At 38.9% G+C, this 18,618-nt stretch overlaps 1 protein-coding gene across 14 annotated transcripts in view; it reads left to right on the top strand.

The window, feature by feature from the left end:
* Positions 1–18,618, top strand: part of LOC130704545 (cyclin-Y-like protein 1) — a 91,159-nt gene that overhangs the window by 37,931 nt on the left and 34,610 nt on the right. For 8 of the 14 annotated variants that reach the window (XM_057539659.1, XM_057539657.1, XM_057539654.1 and 5 more), the window contains 7 exons: positions 263–363; positions 3,919–3,954; positions 6,156–6,207; positions 7,180–7,299; positions 11,121–11,287; positions 14,563–14,725; positions 16,278–16,786. The exons of 1 other annotated variant lie outside the window; for it this stretch is intronic. In XM_057539659.1, coding sequence (XP_057395642.1) covers positions 263–363; positions 3,919–3,954; positions 6,156–6,207; positions 7,180–7,299; positions 11,121–11,287; positions 14,563–14,725; positions 16,278–16,394 — 756 coding nt within the window. In that variant the 3' untranslated portion in view covers positions 16,395–16,786. Of the gene's footprint in view, positions 1–262; positions 364–3,918; positions 3,955–6,155; positions 6,208–7,179; positions 7,300–11,120; positions 11,288–14,562; positions 14,726–16,277; positions 16,787–18,618 lie in introns of those variants that run through there. 5 more of the 14 variants (XM_057539662.1, XM_057539663.1, XM_057539661.1 and 2 more) reach the window with 3 other exon arrangements.

Raw genomic sequence — 18,618 nt, forward strand, 5'->3', positions numbered from 1 at the left:
TAATTTATAATAGGCGCTTGCCAGGTTTGATTATAGGTACTATATCAAGGCAGCATTTTATAACCCATTTCTCAAAGCTCGTCTGTGGAAGTCAGAGTATAGAGGTTTCCCATAGAGCTGCACATGATATCACACTCAGGCAGTTCATGGAGTGTAAGAAAAATCTTAATGCTTTATCGTTTGACATTTTAACCAAGGAAAAAAACACACTTTATAGGTTTAACTTACTGTGACGTTTTCTTCTATTTCCCTTCCCCTTCAGGTATCTCCAGGGCAGCTTACTAAAAAGTATAGCTCATGCTCAACAATATTTCTAGATGACAGCACAGTCAGCCAGCCTCATCTTAGAACCACAGTAAAACGGTGAGTACAAGTAGGTTGCCAAGGGCTGAGTGACAGACCCCCTTATCGCTAAAAGCATCCTAGCCATACATAATTTCATTCATTTGAATTGTCCTTTTCAGTGATCAGGTTAAAAAACTGGTGTCAACTATAGATTGATTTCAAGGACCTAAATATGAATTTTCAGTTTCCATTTTAATCTTAGAGCGCATGCTAGAAGGGAAAGCCAGTTAGCAAATAAGAAATCGCAGAAAAAGTATAAATCTTTATTTGACGCATTTCTGTTGTTAAGCCATTGTTGAACATAATGAGAAAGAGAGGTACTTTTTATTGGCTATTTCTAGAAAAAAATATTTCTTTAGGAGTTGTAGTCCTCAAACAATGTATACTACTTTGGAAGCTACTCTTAGAAGAAGGAACAGCTTGTCCCCTACTGGCACCAAAGCGAATCTGCATTTAAATTTAATTGGATTTTGTCAGATTTATCCCACTGTGCTTTTTTTTTTTTTTCCTGCACTATTTCTGTATGAAATTTTCCTTCTCCTTCCTGTCCCCCAAAGAGGGGGAGAATATATCAAACCAGTCTTAAGAGATACACACTCAAGCTTAATTTCTTTGTAGATGAAATTTGTTCAACTGAGGTTTTAACTTAATAGACACATTTAATTTTTGTTTATATATATAAATATATCTCCAACACACTGTATCAATCACAGCAGAGAACAAGAAAAGAGGTGAGGTTTCGGAAACATGGCTGTGGTCAGGCTTATACTTAAGGAGACACGAACAGTGTCATGATGATGGAAACTATTCTTTAATTTCTGGGAGCACCTCATAGTCCACAATTGGAGATGCACTTTCAAAACACCCTAATGATGAACCTTTCAAGCTTATTTAAGAGAAAGAAACCAAACGGGATGCAGAGCTTCTTGCCTCCTCCCTCGCGGTTGTCCACGAAACATTAACATCTCCTTAGGATATGAATGTTGATTTTCCAGAACACAGTTTGGGAAATGCTATTTGAAACTATGAATGTCCCTATCCTTAATTTTATTTGTTGTCTTAATTTTATAAGCGAATTATATTTTTAATTGGTTTTTAATGTGCCAACTTTTTTTTTAGCTATTTAAATGATCAGTAACTTCTACTTTAATTAAAGACAGCAAGTTCACAGTCATAATAATGTAACTTTCCTCTCTTGCTTACAATAATAGTTGCAGTCAAATCATGTTTCAGCAAAAACTGAGCCCCATCTCTAAAGTCCTGAGTTTGGGCACTTATCACATCATCACTGAATGTTTTTATTCAGCCAAGACACTGAATCTGTGGGTACAAAAACCACTCTACTTTGGCTAGAGTCGCAGCTTCTTTTGAATTCAAAAGAGTCTGATGTCCAGTATATAATTCAAAAGTACTTTGAAGGTTAACCTTGCTCAGGGACTTCCCTGGTGGTGTAGTGGTTAAGAATCTGCCTGCCAACGCAGGGGACACAGGTTCGAGCCCTGGTCTGGGAAGATCCCACATGCCGCAGAGCAATTAAACCCGTGCGCCACAACTACTGAGCCTGTGCCGTAGAGCCCGCGAGCCACAGCTGCTGAGCCCGTGTGCCACAACTACTGAAGCCCACGCACCTAGAGCCCGTGCTGTGCAACAAGAGAAGCCACCACAGTGAGAAGGCCGCGCACCACGACAAAGAGCAGCCCCCGCTCTTGGCAACTAGAGAAAGCCCGCGCGCAGTAACAAAGACCCCATGCAGCCAAAAATAAGTAAAATTAAATAAAATTAAAAAAAAAAAAAAAAAAAGATTAACCTTGCTCAGACAAGTAGGTTTCATCCTTTTTTTTCCCGACCTAGTCTAATTTTTGGAAGTACAGTAAATTTTAATTTGCTCTCATGAAGTTTTAAAAATGATCATTCATCACATTCATTATTGGTGAAATAAAGGTTTACTGAGAAAATTAATAGGGCCAATTGGCTTTTAGGAATGATTTTGAAAATGTTTATCATGGGGTTAGTTTTCAGTGGGGTAGTTGTTCTCAGTGGGGTAGGTGAGCCTTATTAGAATCACGTATGCAACGTTTCAAGATATATGTTTCTGGATGCACAAAGTCCACCCGCCTGCCCCCGCCTCCAAGACACAGTGTCTGTGTGTCTGTGTGTCTGTCTCTCTCTCACCCACGCACACACCTTTTGACAAGATGGGGAATGATGTGAAGCATGATTATATGGACAAAAGCATCCCGAGTGATTCTCCGATCTTAACCCTAACTCATTCATCCCTAAACTTTGCTGCACGCTGCAGTCATCTGGGGATCTTTAAAAACAGTCCTGATGCCCAAGTCATACCCAGTGCTGGTTAAATCAGAACATCTTGAAGCAGAAGCCAGGCAGTTTTTAAAGCTTCTCAGATGATCCCAGTGTGCAGCTGAGCTTGGGAGCCACTATTTGGTTAGAGGGCAGGAGAAAGAGAACTGCTTCTGATAATTAGTGGGACCTTAGGTAAGTCAGTTTTAAACCTTGGTTCCCTTATCTGTAAAATGGGTTGTTTAATTAAATGTCATCTACGGTTCAGTGGTCCTTTCCATCATAAAACTTCTAATGCTGTGATTTTAAAATCAATTTGAAGATGAAACTTTGAAGCACTATAGAAGTATCCATCTTTGATGCTAACGGTGTTACAGGCCTTTATACAAGTGCTAAGATTCTATAGACCTATTATAAAATTCAGATTTGCCTTCCCTCAATTATTTTGAGTTTCATTTTAGACACTGAGAACAAAGGGGAGCATATAACTTAACCAGAGAACCCCTTTGTTGCCTAATATACAACAGCTGTGAATAACTTAGGACTATAGTAACTTAAAAAAGACTACCTAAGGACTTGTATCTATCTGTTCGTTAATACTTTATTTAAAATAATTTGGAAATACCTGTCATTAATAGTATACTGTGTAGTATTATGCTGTATTATTAGCACTGCTTATTTCAGGATAGCTAGACCTAGCATCAGTTTTGTGGCTATAAAATTTTGCTATTAAATTTTCTAATAATTATGTAAAAGTGATTTTAAATCATTTTGGTATAGAGCACTTTTATTATTTACTTTTAGGGAAATAATGGAAAACGGATGGGTAGGTGGATAGCGAACTAAATCAACTGAAATGCAGGGGCTAACAAAAAAACCACACACACACACACACGCCCCCCACACACAAACTACTATATGGCTTAAATTTAAGCATGTGTATAGATAGATATAACTTGTACAGGACAGAAGGTTTTGTGGGTAGAAGGACAAATGACAGGGGAAATATGTAATAATTTATATATTATAATAATCAACCAAAACATGCCTTCTAACAGCATATCTAGCATTTTGGGTCTCCTAATTTTGCTAAAAGCTGAAGAACCTAAAACAAGGGGGAAAGCACCCATGTGGTACTGTTCTGAATTCGAGGATTTCGGGGCCACTGGGCCTCTGGAAGGTCTTCCCTCCTTGCTAACCCCTTTTTAAAACTGTCTTCAGGCCTGATATGATAAAAATCAGTTATTACAATGTATTTTTTTTCCTCCACAGTATGACCTTAGCAATATATTACCACATAAAGAACAGGTGAGCTCTTTTAAAACCTATCTTGTTATTCCAGCTAATTAATTTACAAGGTATCAAGTTTAGTGTTAGGTAATAACTATAGATGTTACTGGCATAAGCTTTTATTATTCGAGTGCTTTTATTACAATATAGAAGTGAATCATTTATTTTTATCTTAGGACCCTTAATTCTTAGGTTACTGAGCATCCCAAAGAGTATTTGTTTATATGGGTTATAGTGATAATTTACTGTATTAGAAATTGAAATTGAGAATTTAAAAACTTAAATCCATTGTATGTTAAAACAGGGTTTGCCTTAGCACTATTGAAATTTTGAGCTAGATAATGCTTTGTTGTGGGGTGTCGTCCTGTGTGTTATAGGATATATAGCAGCACCCTTGGCCTCCACTCACTAGATGCCAGTAGCACCTTCTTCCCTCCACATGACGACAACCAAAACTGTCTCCAGCCATGGCCAGAAGTCCCCTGGGGGACGAAATCACCCCTGATTGGGAACCCCAGTGTTTAACATAAGTCATGTTTTTTTTTAATGAAAAATAACTATTTTCCACAACAAAAAATAGAGAGAAAAGTATCTCCTTAATAGAAGACAGCTGATTCTCATATCTATTCTGTCTTCAGTCATTTGTTTTGAAGAAACAATATGAAGAAGATCCAGCCGCTTGCAGATATATAGTTGGAAAAAGATGTATTTTTAAAGCCTTCAGATAATTTGGTATATTCTTTGATGCTGTACCAAAAGTCTGCATGTGCTAGTTTCTTAAATTAGTTAAAATGGAATTCTAAATCATATCAATGAACTTGTAATAAATACTATGTTAAATTAATACCCATTGATCTGTCATGCATACTGAGTAGATCTTTTTACCTGTACCTGACTTTATAATATTATACATTGGTCATTTGGAAAGTATTGGTTCACATTTCTTTGGACAGTGTCAAAAACTCACTTTTGTTAGTATCACCACCAGTCTTACCAGAAAAGTCTTTTAAGTGTTGAGAAGTTGTCAAGTTCACAATAGAAGGTAGAAGTTTTCCAAAAATCCTGATATTTTTAGCTTGATGGCTTGAATTTTATCATTGGCAACAAATAACTTTAGAGTTATTTTCCTTGAAGTGACAGGCTCACTTTGTTCATTTTTGAAAGAATGACTGTGTCAGTTGTACATTCAAATAACGATGGTGTTCGATGAAAACAGTGTTTCAAATCAAGATGGTGTTCTATGAAAAAAATGACTTACCGCCAAGTCACAAGTGCTTTTCCTTAACACAGCCATATTTCAGTATGTAAAAGTGCTTAATGCATACTTTCCACTTATTCAGAATATTAAAAAGAAGGACCAAGGTTTAAGAACACTATTAATTTTTACTCTTTTATCAAGGATGTTCTTAAAGCAGATTTTTAACTGCAAGTGGCAGTGAATAATTGAATGACTTCTAATTCAGTTTGGTACCACTGCCTTGATTCATGCTCAGAAACCAGCAGTTTTACCCACTTTTGCTTTTATACATCCATAGCAAATGTCACACAATGTGAAGGGCAGGTAGTGTCTTAGTATTCTTATAAAAGCAGTTTTGACCTCTTGGGCCTCCTGAAGGAGGGGATAGGGGAGAATCCCAGAGGCCTGCAGACCACATTTAGAGAACCGCTGTTCAAATGAGCGCAGTGTATTAGTGTGGTGAAATTTTAAATTAAAAAGCCTGGTTTCTTTTAAAATAAAAAGACAATTACATTTTTAACTCAAACTATTTAAAAGAGACAAGAAGAAATACACAATAAGAATATAAAGAACTAAAGAGAAAAAAACGGGAAAAAACCATGAATCTCATATTGACATTGATTGAAGTTAGAAGAATTTATTGCCCACCACCACTGCCTTATAAAATGTTCTTGCATATTCCAGTGTGAGGTTAGAGGAGTGAAAATATATTGGTTTACTAGCATTGCCTGTTAGGGAGGGTCAGTGCTTATAGAGGCAACTCTGGCTGGTTGTTGTAGAAAAGATTTCACGGAACTTGATGTGCTGAGTAAAAATAGGTCAGGAAACCTTTCTAAGGGTGGAATCCAGGAGAAGAATTTCTAAAACTGTTTGCTTTGTTGAAGGTTAAGCTTCCTCTACCCCTCTCTCTACTCCTAGCAGATATTTTACTAAGATAGTAACTCCTGAATTAATTTTTTAAATGCCCATTCTTATTTTATAGAGATGCAGATAGATCCTTGGATATTTTTGATGAGAGATTACATCCACTCACAGTAAGTGTCAGTTTTATTGAAGTGGTATTTTTCTCTTATACAGTTGTGTTTATTTCATGCTGATTTGCTTTTAAATTAAGTACTAGAAGAAAATTACTTCCTCCAGCTCGAAGTCAAATTCATCTTCCTTTAAGTCTTCTTCCCCACGCCATGTTGTGTCTAGTCATTTTCCCGAAGGCGTGTTGGATAAGGGGTTGATGGATATGAACCGAGTTGCACTTTGTATGAATAGTGAGCAGGTAAGTAAACATACCCAAGTAACAGAAAATGTATCTTTTTACAGGATGATTTTCCCTAGCATCAAACAATATAAATATTTGTAAATAAACCTAATATGATAAGGCCTGTAAGAAGAAAATTAGAAAACTGTTTAAATTTTAAACGAATTAAAATGACAAAGTTTTAAAATTCACTTCTTCGGGTGCTCTGTAGCCACACGTGGCTGGCGACTGCTGTACAGGACAGCACATTCTTAGAGCCTTATGGTTACAGGACACTGGAAATGTGTTTTCAAAGTTGATGACAGAAAAGTTTGACATATGGTGATCAGCAAGACTTCTGAGCCTAAAAATATTGGGTTGGCCAAAAAGTTTGTTTGGTTAGTGAATATATTGTTCAATAAAATGCTTGGTGAAAATGAAAACTGTGTCTTTTATTTTTACTTAAAACCAAATGAACTTTTTGGCCAACCCAATAGTTTACATTTGGTTAGAATTCTGTGGGGAGGAACGTGGAAATACATAAATTTTCTGCGGTTGTGCCTGTATTTTTCTTTAATGAATGGTGGTGAGTACTGGATCACTGTGGTATTTTAGGATCCCATTGTTTATATTTAAAAGACTACAAGACATGTCACCCAACCAAAATTATTTTAAGGGGCACGTGGGCCCAAGTGTGAAGACTGCTATCTTAAGGGTACTTTTAAGTATTTTTCTTCCATGGATACATAAATTGCATTTTTTCTCCTTTCAGCGAGAAAAGATGCCAGAGGAATACTTCGAGCATGATCCTGAACACAAATTCATTTACAGATTTGTTCATACTCTTTGTAGTGCCGCACAGCTAACTGCTGAAAGTGCAGTAGTAACTTTGGTAAGATATTTTTTCTTTCATAAAGCATCTGTAGACATTTCTGTCTTGTAGACATGGTATGGTCCTGTTTTTCCCAAATGAAAGTAGGTTCCTGAAATGATCATTAGCACTTTATTAAGAGAAACCTATCAAAAGAAAGTAAAGTATACACATTTGAGCTTTAATAATCATTATGATTTAAAATGTTGCCATTGCTTTTCTCATCACAAAACAATTGCTATTAAAGGCAGCAGGAGAGATTTCTGGTTTCTCCTTCCACGCCTGAGGGGACACATGCACGCACAGTGCACACACGCACACACAGACGACGCATGTTGTGGTGGTAGGGCGGGGCAATAACTGAACGCTCTGGTCCACAGGCAGAAACAGGTTCCGGGTAGTTTGAAGCTGAGTCCCAGACTGTACTGCCTAGGCAGTTCTGATGTGTGTCCTGACTGAGAACTACTGCCCTCAGTTCTCTGTTCCTTGGATAATGGATAATGGTGTTAACCATCCCTGCTGTCCTCTTATTGCCTGCATGTGAAGTTGCCCAGGACTAGGGTGCCAGTAGGACTTCAGAAGGCTTTCCTCTAGTTAGCCTGCTAAGCTACAGCTGTGTAAGGACCTTTTTGTCATCCATTCCTAATTCCTATGGTAAGATTTTATCATTTGAATAATAAATCATATTCAAGTGAGAGGCAGTTGGGATTGTTTTACTTCTCCCTATAGCAGACCTGTAGGGGGGAAAGTCAGCTGCGTGGTCTGCAGGGAAGGAATACTTAGGCCACTCACTGCCTGCTCCTATCAAGGCAGAATTTAGGACAGGAGGCTTGTCCTTTTGAAAAGAGACCCCTCAGTGGGTACTGGATCAGACACAGGCCTTTTCTTGGAGCTACAGGCCACTTGGAGTGCTTAGCACATGCTTGAGAGAGGCAGGAATGGTGCTTGCATATGGAGAGCTAGGAAATGCAGGAAGGAGAGTGTTTGGGTTGGAAGAGAGGCATTTCTTTGTAGACAAGTTAAGCTTGATGTACCTGCGAGACAGCAGAATGGCAGTGTCTAGTAATCATTTGAATATATGGGATTGGAGCATGAATCTGAGCTAGAGGGAGGGCATTAAGTGTAGCTGTTCAAATGCAGAGAAAGTATGTAAAATAAAAAGTGGGTAGAAGATAGATCTGTAGGGACTGTCAGCACTTAAGGGACAGATCCCCAGAGGAGTGGCTACAGTGGTAGGAAACCCAGCAGAGAACCCTAAGAGACACCAGGAGAGGTTCAAGAAGGAGAGTATGGTCCAAACGCTAAATGCTACCAAGAAGTTGCTCATGTCATAAATACCATGTCACTGAATACCTACTCTGTGTCACTTTTCTACATGTGGGGGGTGGAGGAGAGAACAAGTTGGATAAATAAAGTTCTTGCCTTTATGGAGCAAGTGTGGAAGACGTAAATTTTTTTTTTTTTTTTTTTTTTTTTATCGGAGTACAGTTGATTTACAGTGTTGTGCTAGTTTCAGGTGTATAGCAAAGTATAAGTGTTTTTTTTAATGAGTGTTTTTTAAAAGATGACTATTTCAAGTAGTGGTAAAAACCATGAAGAGAAAGCAAGGTAAAGGGATAAAGTGATTAGAGGGGCTTACTAGAAAGCTCAGGAAGAGCCTCTTTAAAGAGGTAATGTTTGAACCCAGGACGTGGCTGAACTGAGGAAGATCAGGTACGCTGGCATTACGGGCAGAGGGGACAAGTGCAAGGCTCTGAGACAGGAACTTGTTCTGTGTGTTCAAGGAAAAGCAAGGTGGCCATTGTGATCCGAGCGGGGAATGAGGGAAAGAGCATAGGTGATGAGGTCACGGAAGGACAAGGCCGTACCGCACAGGGCCTCGTAACTTGCAGGCCACGGGAAGAAGGTATTTGTTTGATGGGAAACCTCTGGCAGATCTGGAGCAGGCGCATAAAGTACTCTTAATTTAAGAGGCTCTCCTGGCTGCTTTGGGGAGAACAGACTGTAGTCTGTTGGGAGGCAGAGAAGTTAGGCAGTGGCAGCGATACAAGTCAGAAGTGACAGACAGAAAAGCGGTCAGGGTCCCAGTGAAGGTAGAGATAACAAGAAGTTCTAACAGATTGGAGCAGGATACACTCAAGTGCAGGTGTTTGGTCTCAGCGACTGGGCGTGTGGCAGTGCTCTTTCATTTATGAGGGGAAGGCCTGGGGAGTGGAGCTCTGGGACGAAGAGCTCTGGGTGGTTTGTGTGAAGGCACCGGTGACCACGGCAAGAGTAGTCTCTGTAGAGTGGTAGCAGCAGGAGGCTGACTGAAGTGGGTTAAGGAGAGGATGGGAGATGAGGAGCTGGCCTCAGCCCTGAGGACGCCGTCGAGGGGCAGTGGGGGACAGGCTGGGGACATGGAAGCATTCACACTGGAGGAAGCCTCTGACAGAGAGGGAGAAGTTGTTCAAAAAGAGACTAACTGTGGGCACAGTGCTCTGCAGAAGTGAGGTGGGATCAACTTCATTCATAGGAGAGTTAGCTTCAGTGAAAAGAAAGAAATCTCGCTTCCTCCGAGACAGGAGGGCAAGTGGGATAAATGAATATCGGCACGTGTACCAAGTTTGCCAGTACAAAGGTGAGAGGAAGTTGAGAGATTGCCAGTGTCGTTTCAGTGCCTCTGATTAGTCCCATAAAGTAGAGAGTTGAACCTTGCGGGGAGAGTCGTTCTTAGGGTACTAGAGAGTGCTGAGTTCTTTGGGGAATGGGAGCCGAATTTCACTAAGAACATATAATCTCAATACCCGTGTTTGAAAACACAGTAGAGTTTGGAGGGCATGGGCGAATCTGAGCTGTCAATCTGATAACCCTTCAGAGAGTAAACAGACTCTTTAAAACTGGACATTTTTCTTTTTGTCAAATGGCATGTACACTCTTCTACAGAGGTAACAACAAATCACAGCTTCCCTCTCTAATCTTTGCTCAGCTGTTAACTCCACCCGGTTCTTTGTAGGGTAGACATTTGATACATGTAAAAGAAACCATGAAATCATCTCACAAACCGGCAGCTTTAGAGGAGCCCCAGGGATACAGACACAGGCAGGTCTTCCCACCTTAAAACCAAAAGAATTGACTAAGCTGCAGATTCTGTAAGACAGAAATGAATAATGAAATGATAATGGAGATGTGAAAAATGGGGGATATGAAAAGGACTACCCTTTGTATGCACGTGTGTTCCTTAAAAAGGCACTAAAATATGGGAATACTTGCCAGCTGTCAAGCCCCTTTGGACTGCCTGTCCTGCTGTGCCACGCAGCGGCCACTGGGAGGCTCTCTTGACCACCCGTTTTTATCTTCAAGTTCATGCCACAGAAGGACTTGTGACTCTGAAGAGAAGGTAAAGATGTGCTCAGGCTTACCAGAATTTTACACACTCAAGCGTTATGTAAAACCGCCATGCAACCACCACCAGTCTTGTAGTTAACATTGCACGTGATAGGCACTCAAGCGTTTACTGACCAGTTGAAGTCGACACTGGGCTGTATGTGCTGCCCTTGACAAGTGGGAAGGTAATAACACAATGCGTGTCTTTAGAATGCCCTTTGCTGAGATGTCCTTTCATTCCTGTGACCAAAATTGGGTTGGAAATTCACACGGGCAGAGTAGAAATATCAGACTAACAGAAATATCTGACTTACAACTGTGACCTGGCCTCTGGCCTTGGCTTGGCTGAGCAAAGTCTTTGTAGAACCCAGGACTAAAAGGGTTGTCAAAAAGAGATGAAATCTCTCATTCCTAACAATTCTTATCACAGCACTTAAACTGAACTAAAATCAAAGATCAGTGCTCTACTTTTGCAGGTTTACTTAGAAAGGCTTTTAACTTATGCTGAGATCGACATTTGCCCCACTAACTGGAAAAGAATTGTTTTGGGAGCCATTCTTCTTGCCTCCAAGTTTTGGGACGATCAGGCTGTATGGAATGTGGACAACTGCCAGATCCTCAAGGACATTACAGTTGAGGACATGTGAGTTTGTAAGGTTACCGTGAACTTTCTAACCATTTTCCAATACCTCATTTGCTCTCATAAAGTTGACATTTTTAAGAAATGTTACATTTTAAGAAAGGTTACCTTGTGCAGAGAGCTGAAATAGACATAAAATTACAGACTTCTTTCTATCTAGCTGTAGTATAACAATTTGTATTTCCCCTCATTAATTGGTAGGTCTTGATGTGTTATTGTTGTAATATTCTGCTTGATAAATTGAAATTATTTTTCTGGTGGTTTTTGCCAAACATTTTACAAGCTCACTACCAGAACAACATGGTACAGTCAGTAACTTGACAGCTTTCTTAAAGCTGTCTACCAGGTCCAGTCCATTTTTAAGGGGCACATGCCTGGTCTTTGAAGCAAGTGGCCACTGTTAAGGTCTTAGGGCCTCTAGACTACTGACAGGTTCTAATTTCAACCTGAGTCACCCATTGTGTATTTGCTTTTGCTGGTCTTTTTCTCCTTTTGATCTGAGGTTCTGTTGTTACAGAAACTAGGATGTACAGGTAGCCACATATAAAGGTTTCAGATCCCTGTGTTCCTGTCTCCTCCCCTAAAGTCTGCTGAGTTAGGAAACACCTACCTCTCAGGTAGTCCGGGAAGCATCCCTGGGGCCTCACCCAGGGCACTCAGCAAACACAGCGGCACTTTGTGGGGCCTTGAGTTAACTAGGCAGGTTCTCCTCACGGATGGCACGCTCACATGGGCATGAAACGCCAGGCTTCCAATCTGGCTCTGGTGAAGGGCCCCAAGGGTGGGAAGCAGGATGAGCCAGAGAGGTAATTCCAGCAGACTCTCGAAGTGCCCGCTTGACAGTGAACCTGTCTTTGTGGGTGGCATTCAGGAAAATGGGAAAGGACACCTCTTGATTATATTGGACAGCAGAGGCCGATCAAGATGGCAGGCAGGGGCAAGAGTTTGTTTTTGTTACCTTTGCCCCTTACTCTAGATAATTCACAATTACCAAAGTGCATATTTACAGCTGAAGCGAGGAAAGTTGTGACTAAGAGAAGGGACCAGTGACTGTCAGTAGCTGTCAAAGTGGCTTTTGGTGAAAATGCCCACTTTGGTGATCATGTAAACCAGGTGGTCATGGTGATATTGCTGGTAGCGATCTTAGCGAACAGTGTAACAGCAGATAATGAATTTGAAATGAATAGAAGTACTTTTGGAAGTTGCAGAAACTAAAGTGACGTTGACCAACACTATCATCAGTCTTTAAACTGGTCCCTTGAAGGAAGGAAAATTTGTAATCGTGAACACCATCCCTGCCATGATGGCAGCTGAAATTTTCCCAGAATCTGCAACTGAGCTGACTGGGGCTCTGGTTCCAGGTACAACATCCGAGAACATGCAGGGAAACGTGTGGGTGTTCACAGACATTGAGCCCAGGAGCATTGGCGGCACTGTCCAGCTATGAAGAAACTAATTCTAAACAACGCTTTTCTGTGTAGAACGGAGAATCACCAGGAGTTATGTTTATAATAGGCTGCTTTTGTTTATGATCTTTGGAAGTTGGAAAGCATTACAACAAAGTGTTTAATACACATTTGTTTCATCCCTCTGCTGTTGACTACTATTTGTAATGGTCTCATTTTGAGTCTGAATTGAAAAATTGCTGTCTATCAGCTTTTCCTTAAAACTTTCTAACATCTCTGTGTCTTGTTAAATATATATTTCCCTTCAAAAGAGTCAGTTAAACTGAGCAGCTGCTGTTCAGACAGTTTGCTGCGCCTGTAAGTGGTAGGCTCTTCAGCCACCTAGCCATTTAAGAACAGCAGAAAACACAGAAGATGCATATTCTGTAGGCATAATGCTTTTCTTCAGTGATTAAAGCTCTATTAATAGACATGTTAATCCTATGAAGTACTGTATTTCCACACAATTAAAATGTATTAGTGGAGAAAATATAAAAGGGATAGTGAAGTGCATTTATTCCTGTAGTAAATTAAGTCCTGATTAGCTGATTATCAAAACATTATCTGATTTACATTGCTATCGACTTCTGGCCGTATGAACAGGAAATGAATTTTGGAAGTAGGTTCAGTTAGGTTTAAAGTTCAACAAATGAGAAACCTCATTTCTGCTCATACTCTGCTCTCCATACAGGAGAACATGGAGCATTTGTTGATTTATCCAATGGATAAAATATTAACACTTTAAAACCAAGAAACCAAATGTATTGTAAAATAAGCCACTTGCATGTTTGTTTGGGTATTTATCATTTTTATATAATCAACTCTCTAAAGTGATTGCTGTGGAAAGTGGTAAGATTTACTCTAATTTTATATTTATTTACTTAAACATTTGGCAAGCAAATGGCTGGATATGGTCATATAGCAGAAGCCTGCTCCCAGCACTCTACTTTCCCACTTCATTGAATTCGTCCTCTGTGGGCGTGTGCAGTCTGTCCTGGCAAGGGGCGGTAGGTCTGAACATTCTGGGCTGCTCTCCTAACACCGGGGGAAACAACTGCTCTATCAGAGGTCGTATCGTAAAGTGGGTTTAGTCTAGCTGAGACATAATCTTACTGCCTTCCTAAGCTTAAAAAGTGCATCCTGTCCTGTCATGGTGACGACAACTCACCCTAGTAAGGTTTTAAGGTGAACAGAAACTTGCATTATGCCCTTTGACACAGCCCCATGCACGGGGTGGGGGTGGGGGGATTCCCTTTCCCATCGAATGTAGCTTATTTATTTATTTACTTGAGATGAATCCTTGTTGCCTCAAGAGTTTTCCCCCCTCAGAGATAATAGCAGTGGCTCTCGATGGATCCCTTGGTTGCCGTGGTGATGTGCCCACTCCTTGTGTTGGCTCGTCTCCACCTCAGTGAGCCCCTTCCTGTCCTCAGCCCGGTGCAAGTGTCTGCAAGCTCTTCAGAGCTAATAAACGGCATCCATCATTCCTTTCATCTGATCACTATAGCGGGGCCTTGTGAGTGAGTGGGGAGCATGACTCGTACAGCTGCACTAATGGAACTCTGAAGAATGAGCCCCTGAGTCAGCAGCATGAGTGCATAAGAGGGCCATAACCTCTTCCCCCTTGTCCCAGACTCAAAGTGCTGGGACGCAGAAAGGACCACAAATAGCTGTACCTTGTTTGAACATTAGGGTATTAATCCAGCTGGGTAGCCATTATTTGTTTCAGAACAGTATTTAGAGCCATCCTAGTAGCTCAGAATGGTATTTTTGAAGATAGCCCATTTGACTGAAATTGTCCTGTGTTGGTTTTGTCTTCTCCTCCTCCCCCAGGAATGAGATGGAAAGGCACTGCCTGGAGCTACTTCATTTTAATATTAATGTTCCTTTCAGTGTGTATGCCAAATACTACTTTGACCTTCGCTCCTTAGCAGATGACAACAACCTGAATGTTCTATTCACTCCTCTTAGCAAAGAAAGAGCACAGAACTTAAAGGTAAGGCTGTGAAGTCACTAACTGGGGTTTTCTGTCAGCCACTGAAGCCACATCTGTAGTTAAATTATATTAAGCAGTGATTAGGAAAATGGAAAGCTGTTAACAGTTTGAAGAGCTTATTGACCCGTTGGCATCATATTTCCTGTGTCTTTTGTGGTTTATACAGGGATCCCACATTATAAAAAAAAAAAAATTGTCTCTTCTGTAACCATAATTCAGAATACTTTAAATCATATTTAATCTGTTCTTAATGGTTTTCCATTTGAACCTCTACACTTACATATAACCATACATGAATAATTTCTTAAAATTGTATCCCTAATCATATGTACCTACATAATCTACTTACCACTCTTAACTGTCTTTTTTTTTTTTTAATAATTGATGTTTTGGACTATTTCTACTGTCTTGATATTTTGAATAAATAAATAAATGTATTTATTTATTTATGGCTGCATTGGGTCTTCGCTGCTGCACGCGAGCTTTCTCTAGCTGCGGCGGGCGGGGGCTGCTCTTCATTGCGGTGCGCAGGCTTCTCATTGCAGTGGCTGCCCTTGTTGCAGAGCACGGGCTCTAGAGCGCAGGGTCAGTAGTTGTGGCGCACAGGCTTAGTTGCTCCTCGGCATGTGGGATCTTCCCGGACCAGGGCTCAAACCCGTGTCCCCTGCATTGGCAGGCGGATTCTTAACCACTGTGCCACCAGGGAATTCCCTCTTAACTGTTTTTTACTCAGCTTGCAGTTCGTGTGTGTGTGTGTGTGTGTGTGTGTGTGTGTGTGTGTGTGTATCACAGTTCAGTCCCATGAGTTTATTAGACAAAGCATCCGTGGCTAACCTGAGAGACCTATACTTGGAAGGTATAATGTGGATTCAGATACTGGCTGTAGAAAGTACATGAGTTTTTAATATAAATGGTAACGTACATGGAACAAAGTAATACTTATGGCTTATGATTTTTGGTGGGTGTACAGCAAAATTCACAACTGAAATGAACACATTTAAAATGGATACTTTCTGTGGTACCTTGGTGGTACTTTAGAATAAGATGTTTTTCTACCATAATTTATGTGCAAGTGAAATAGCACCTTTCAGCGCTTGTCATTAGACCTCTCCTACCTTCAGCACATACCTACCTGATTAAAATTTTCTTAGAGTATGTAATAACTAATGAAAACTGAATAGAAGTTGAATAGCTGAGTAAACACTGATTTTGCCCAAGTGTATGTCCATTACGTTTAAGGATCACGTGTGTAGGTAACAGATGATATTGCTATTAGGAGCCTATCATTAGGAACCCAATTTTTAAGTAACTCTAAGTTATTAGGGCAAGTTACCCCTTGCCCCAGCAATCTAATCATAGCCCTTAAAGGTTATTACCTTAGGGAATTGTCAGTTAGTGTAGATATCAGCTATCCAAAGTAGCAGTAACTATGAACTATCTAAACGAATGTAGATGTGTGGCTTATCAATGATGCTTTTTTTGTTTTTTTAAGGTCCGAACATTTTTTTTTCCCCCTAATTATACCTATGTTCTACCTGATTGACTTTCCTAGGCCATTTCCAGATTGTGTGACGACGAATACAAAGACGTGTGTAGAGCTGCTATGAGAAGGTCTTTCAGCGCTGATAATTTCATTGGTATTCGGCGCTCCAATGCCATCCTCTCTTAAGGGAGAAGTGAGGGGTTGTAACATCATAAACCCCTCGAAACAAGGACTGGAGAAATAGCACCTCTCCTGCTCAGAAACCAGCAAAGTTAGTATTTTCACCTTAAAGAAAGACATTGAATTCAAGAGACTCATGGACAAGCGAAGATTATGCTCATAGGAAAGAACAGGACCTCGTCAATGTAACACGCTCTTCTGTCCTTTTTATTGTAAACAGAGTTACAAAAACCACTCCAAAGCTAAAAGCTCCCAATCCATGCACAGATATCTGCTCCCAATCGACACACAGATATCTGATAGCTGAGAACTATGTGAGGTTTTTTAATTAATAGCTTAAATTTTTAGACTTTAAAGACTTTAGACTTTAACTATATAAAGACTTTTAACTATTTAAAGACTTTAGACTTTAACTATATAAAGACTTTTAACTATTTAAAGACTTTAGACTTTAACTATATAAAGACTTTTAACTATTTAAAGACTTTAGACTTTAACTATATAACTTCTATGTTTTTCTTGCCTCACTGTCCCATACTGCTGCATATTCCTTTAGAATCAGTGCAGTATTACCATCAAAAAATGGGACTCCAAAAAAAAACAAAAAAAAAAAACAAAAAAAAACAAAAAAAAGAAAAAACAAAAAAAACAAAAAAAGGAAAAAACAAAAAAAACAAAAAAAAGAAAAAAACAAAAAAAAACAAAAAAAAGAAAAAAACAAAAAAAACAAAAAAAAGAAAAAAACAAAAAAAACAAAAAAAGAAAAAAAAACAAAAAAAGAAAAAAACAAAAAAAACAAAAAAAAGAAAAAAACAAAAAAAACAAAAAAAGAAAAAAAACAAAAAAACAAAAAAACAAAAAAAAACAAAAAAAAGAAAAAAACAAAAAAAACAAAAAAAACAAAAAAAACAAAAAAAACAAAAAGAAAAAAACAAAAAAAACGAACAAAAGAAAAAAACAAAAAAACGAACAAAAGAAAAAAACAACGAAAACAAACCAACAAAAAAAACAAAAAAAAACAAAAAGAAAAAACAAAAAAAAACAAAAAGAAAAAAACAAAAAAAACGAACAAAAGAAAAAAACAAAAAAACGAACAAAAGAAAAAAACAAAGAAAAACGAAAACAAACAAAAAAACAAAAAAAACAAAAAAAAGAAAAAAAAAACAAAAAGAAAAAAACAAAAAAACGAACAAAAGAAAAAAACAAAGAAAAACGAAAACAAACAAACAAAAAAAACAAAAAAAACAAAAAAAGAAAAAACAAAAAAAGAAAAAAACAAAAAAAACAAAAGAAAAAACAAAAAAAACAAAAAAAGAAAAAACAAAACAAAAAAAAGAAAAAAACAAAAAAAAACAAACAAAAAAGAAACAAAAAAAGAAAAAACAAACAAAAACAAACAAACAAACAAAAAAACAAAAAAAACACACACAAAAAAAACATGGGACTCCTAACAACTCATAAAGCCAAACTTCGGAACAGACTGTTGTAGCATCGTTAGGTTTTGCAGGGTTCTTCCTCCCTACTATATCATTGAAGCTGCTAGTCATTATTGGCAATCAATTTAAACCAAAAAGCTGCTGAATAACACATGTCATCCAAATTCTTTGCAGGCAGTACTTATTAGCATATTAGCATGCTTGCGATCATAAACAGAGAAAGTAGGTTATTTCCTTCTATTGGGTCCATGCTGCATTTCTTGTTAACTATAATGGTGCTTCTGATTTTGTGATGATTTTCCTCTTTGTTCTATACTTGTATTAAAGGATATTTTCATAATTCCAGCCAACATGGTGGTCCAGTAATTAACAAGCCGGTGATGAAATAGAAGGTGTCCCAAAAGTCTTACAACAATTTTAAGCTTTAATATAGTGTGCTTGGATACTCCAGAACACTGTCGCAGAAGTATAAATGCTAGACTGGCAAAACATCACTTGAAACTTTAATCGAATTTCTTCTAAACTCATTTACTTTTGTACATTTTAAACATTAAGCTTTTATTTTTTAATTTTTTATTTTTTTAAATTAATGAATTTACTTAATGGCGTGTTGGGTCGTTTCTGTGTGAGGGCTTTCTCTAGTTGTGGCAAGCGGGGGCCACTCTTCATCGCGGTGCGCGGGCCTCTCACTGTCGCAGGCTCTCTTGTTGGGGACACAGGTTCGAGCCCTGGCTTGGGAAGGCCCGTGAGCCACAATTACTGAGCCTGCGCGTCTGGAGCCTGTGCTCCGCAAC

This window comes from Balaenoptera acutorostrata, unplaced genomic scaffold (assembly GCF_949987535.1).
Source record: "Balaenoptera acutorostrata unplaced genomic scaffold, mBalAcu1.1 scaffold_663, whole genome shotgun sequence".
Classification (NCBI taxonomy): Eukaryota; Metazoa; Chordata; class Mammalia; order Artiodactyla; family Balaenopteridae; genus Balaenoptera; species Balaenoptera acutorostrata.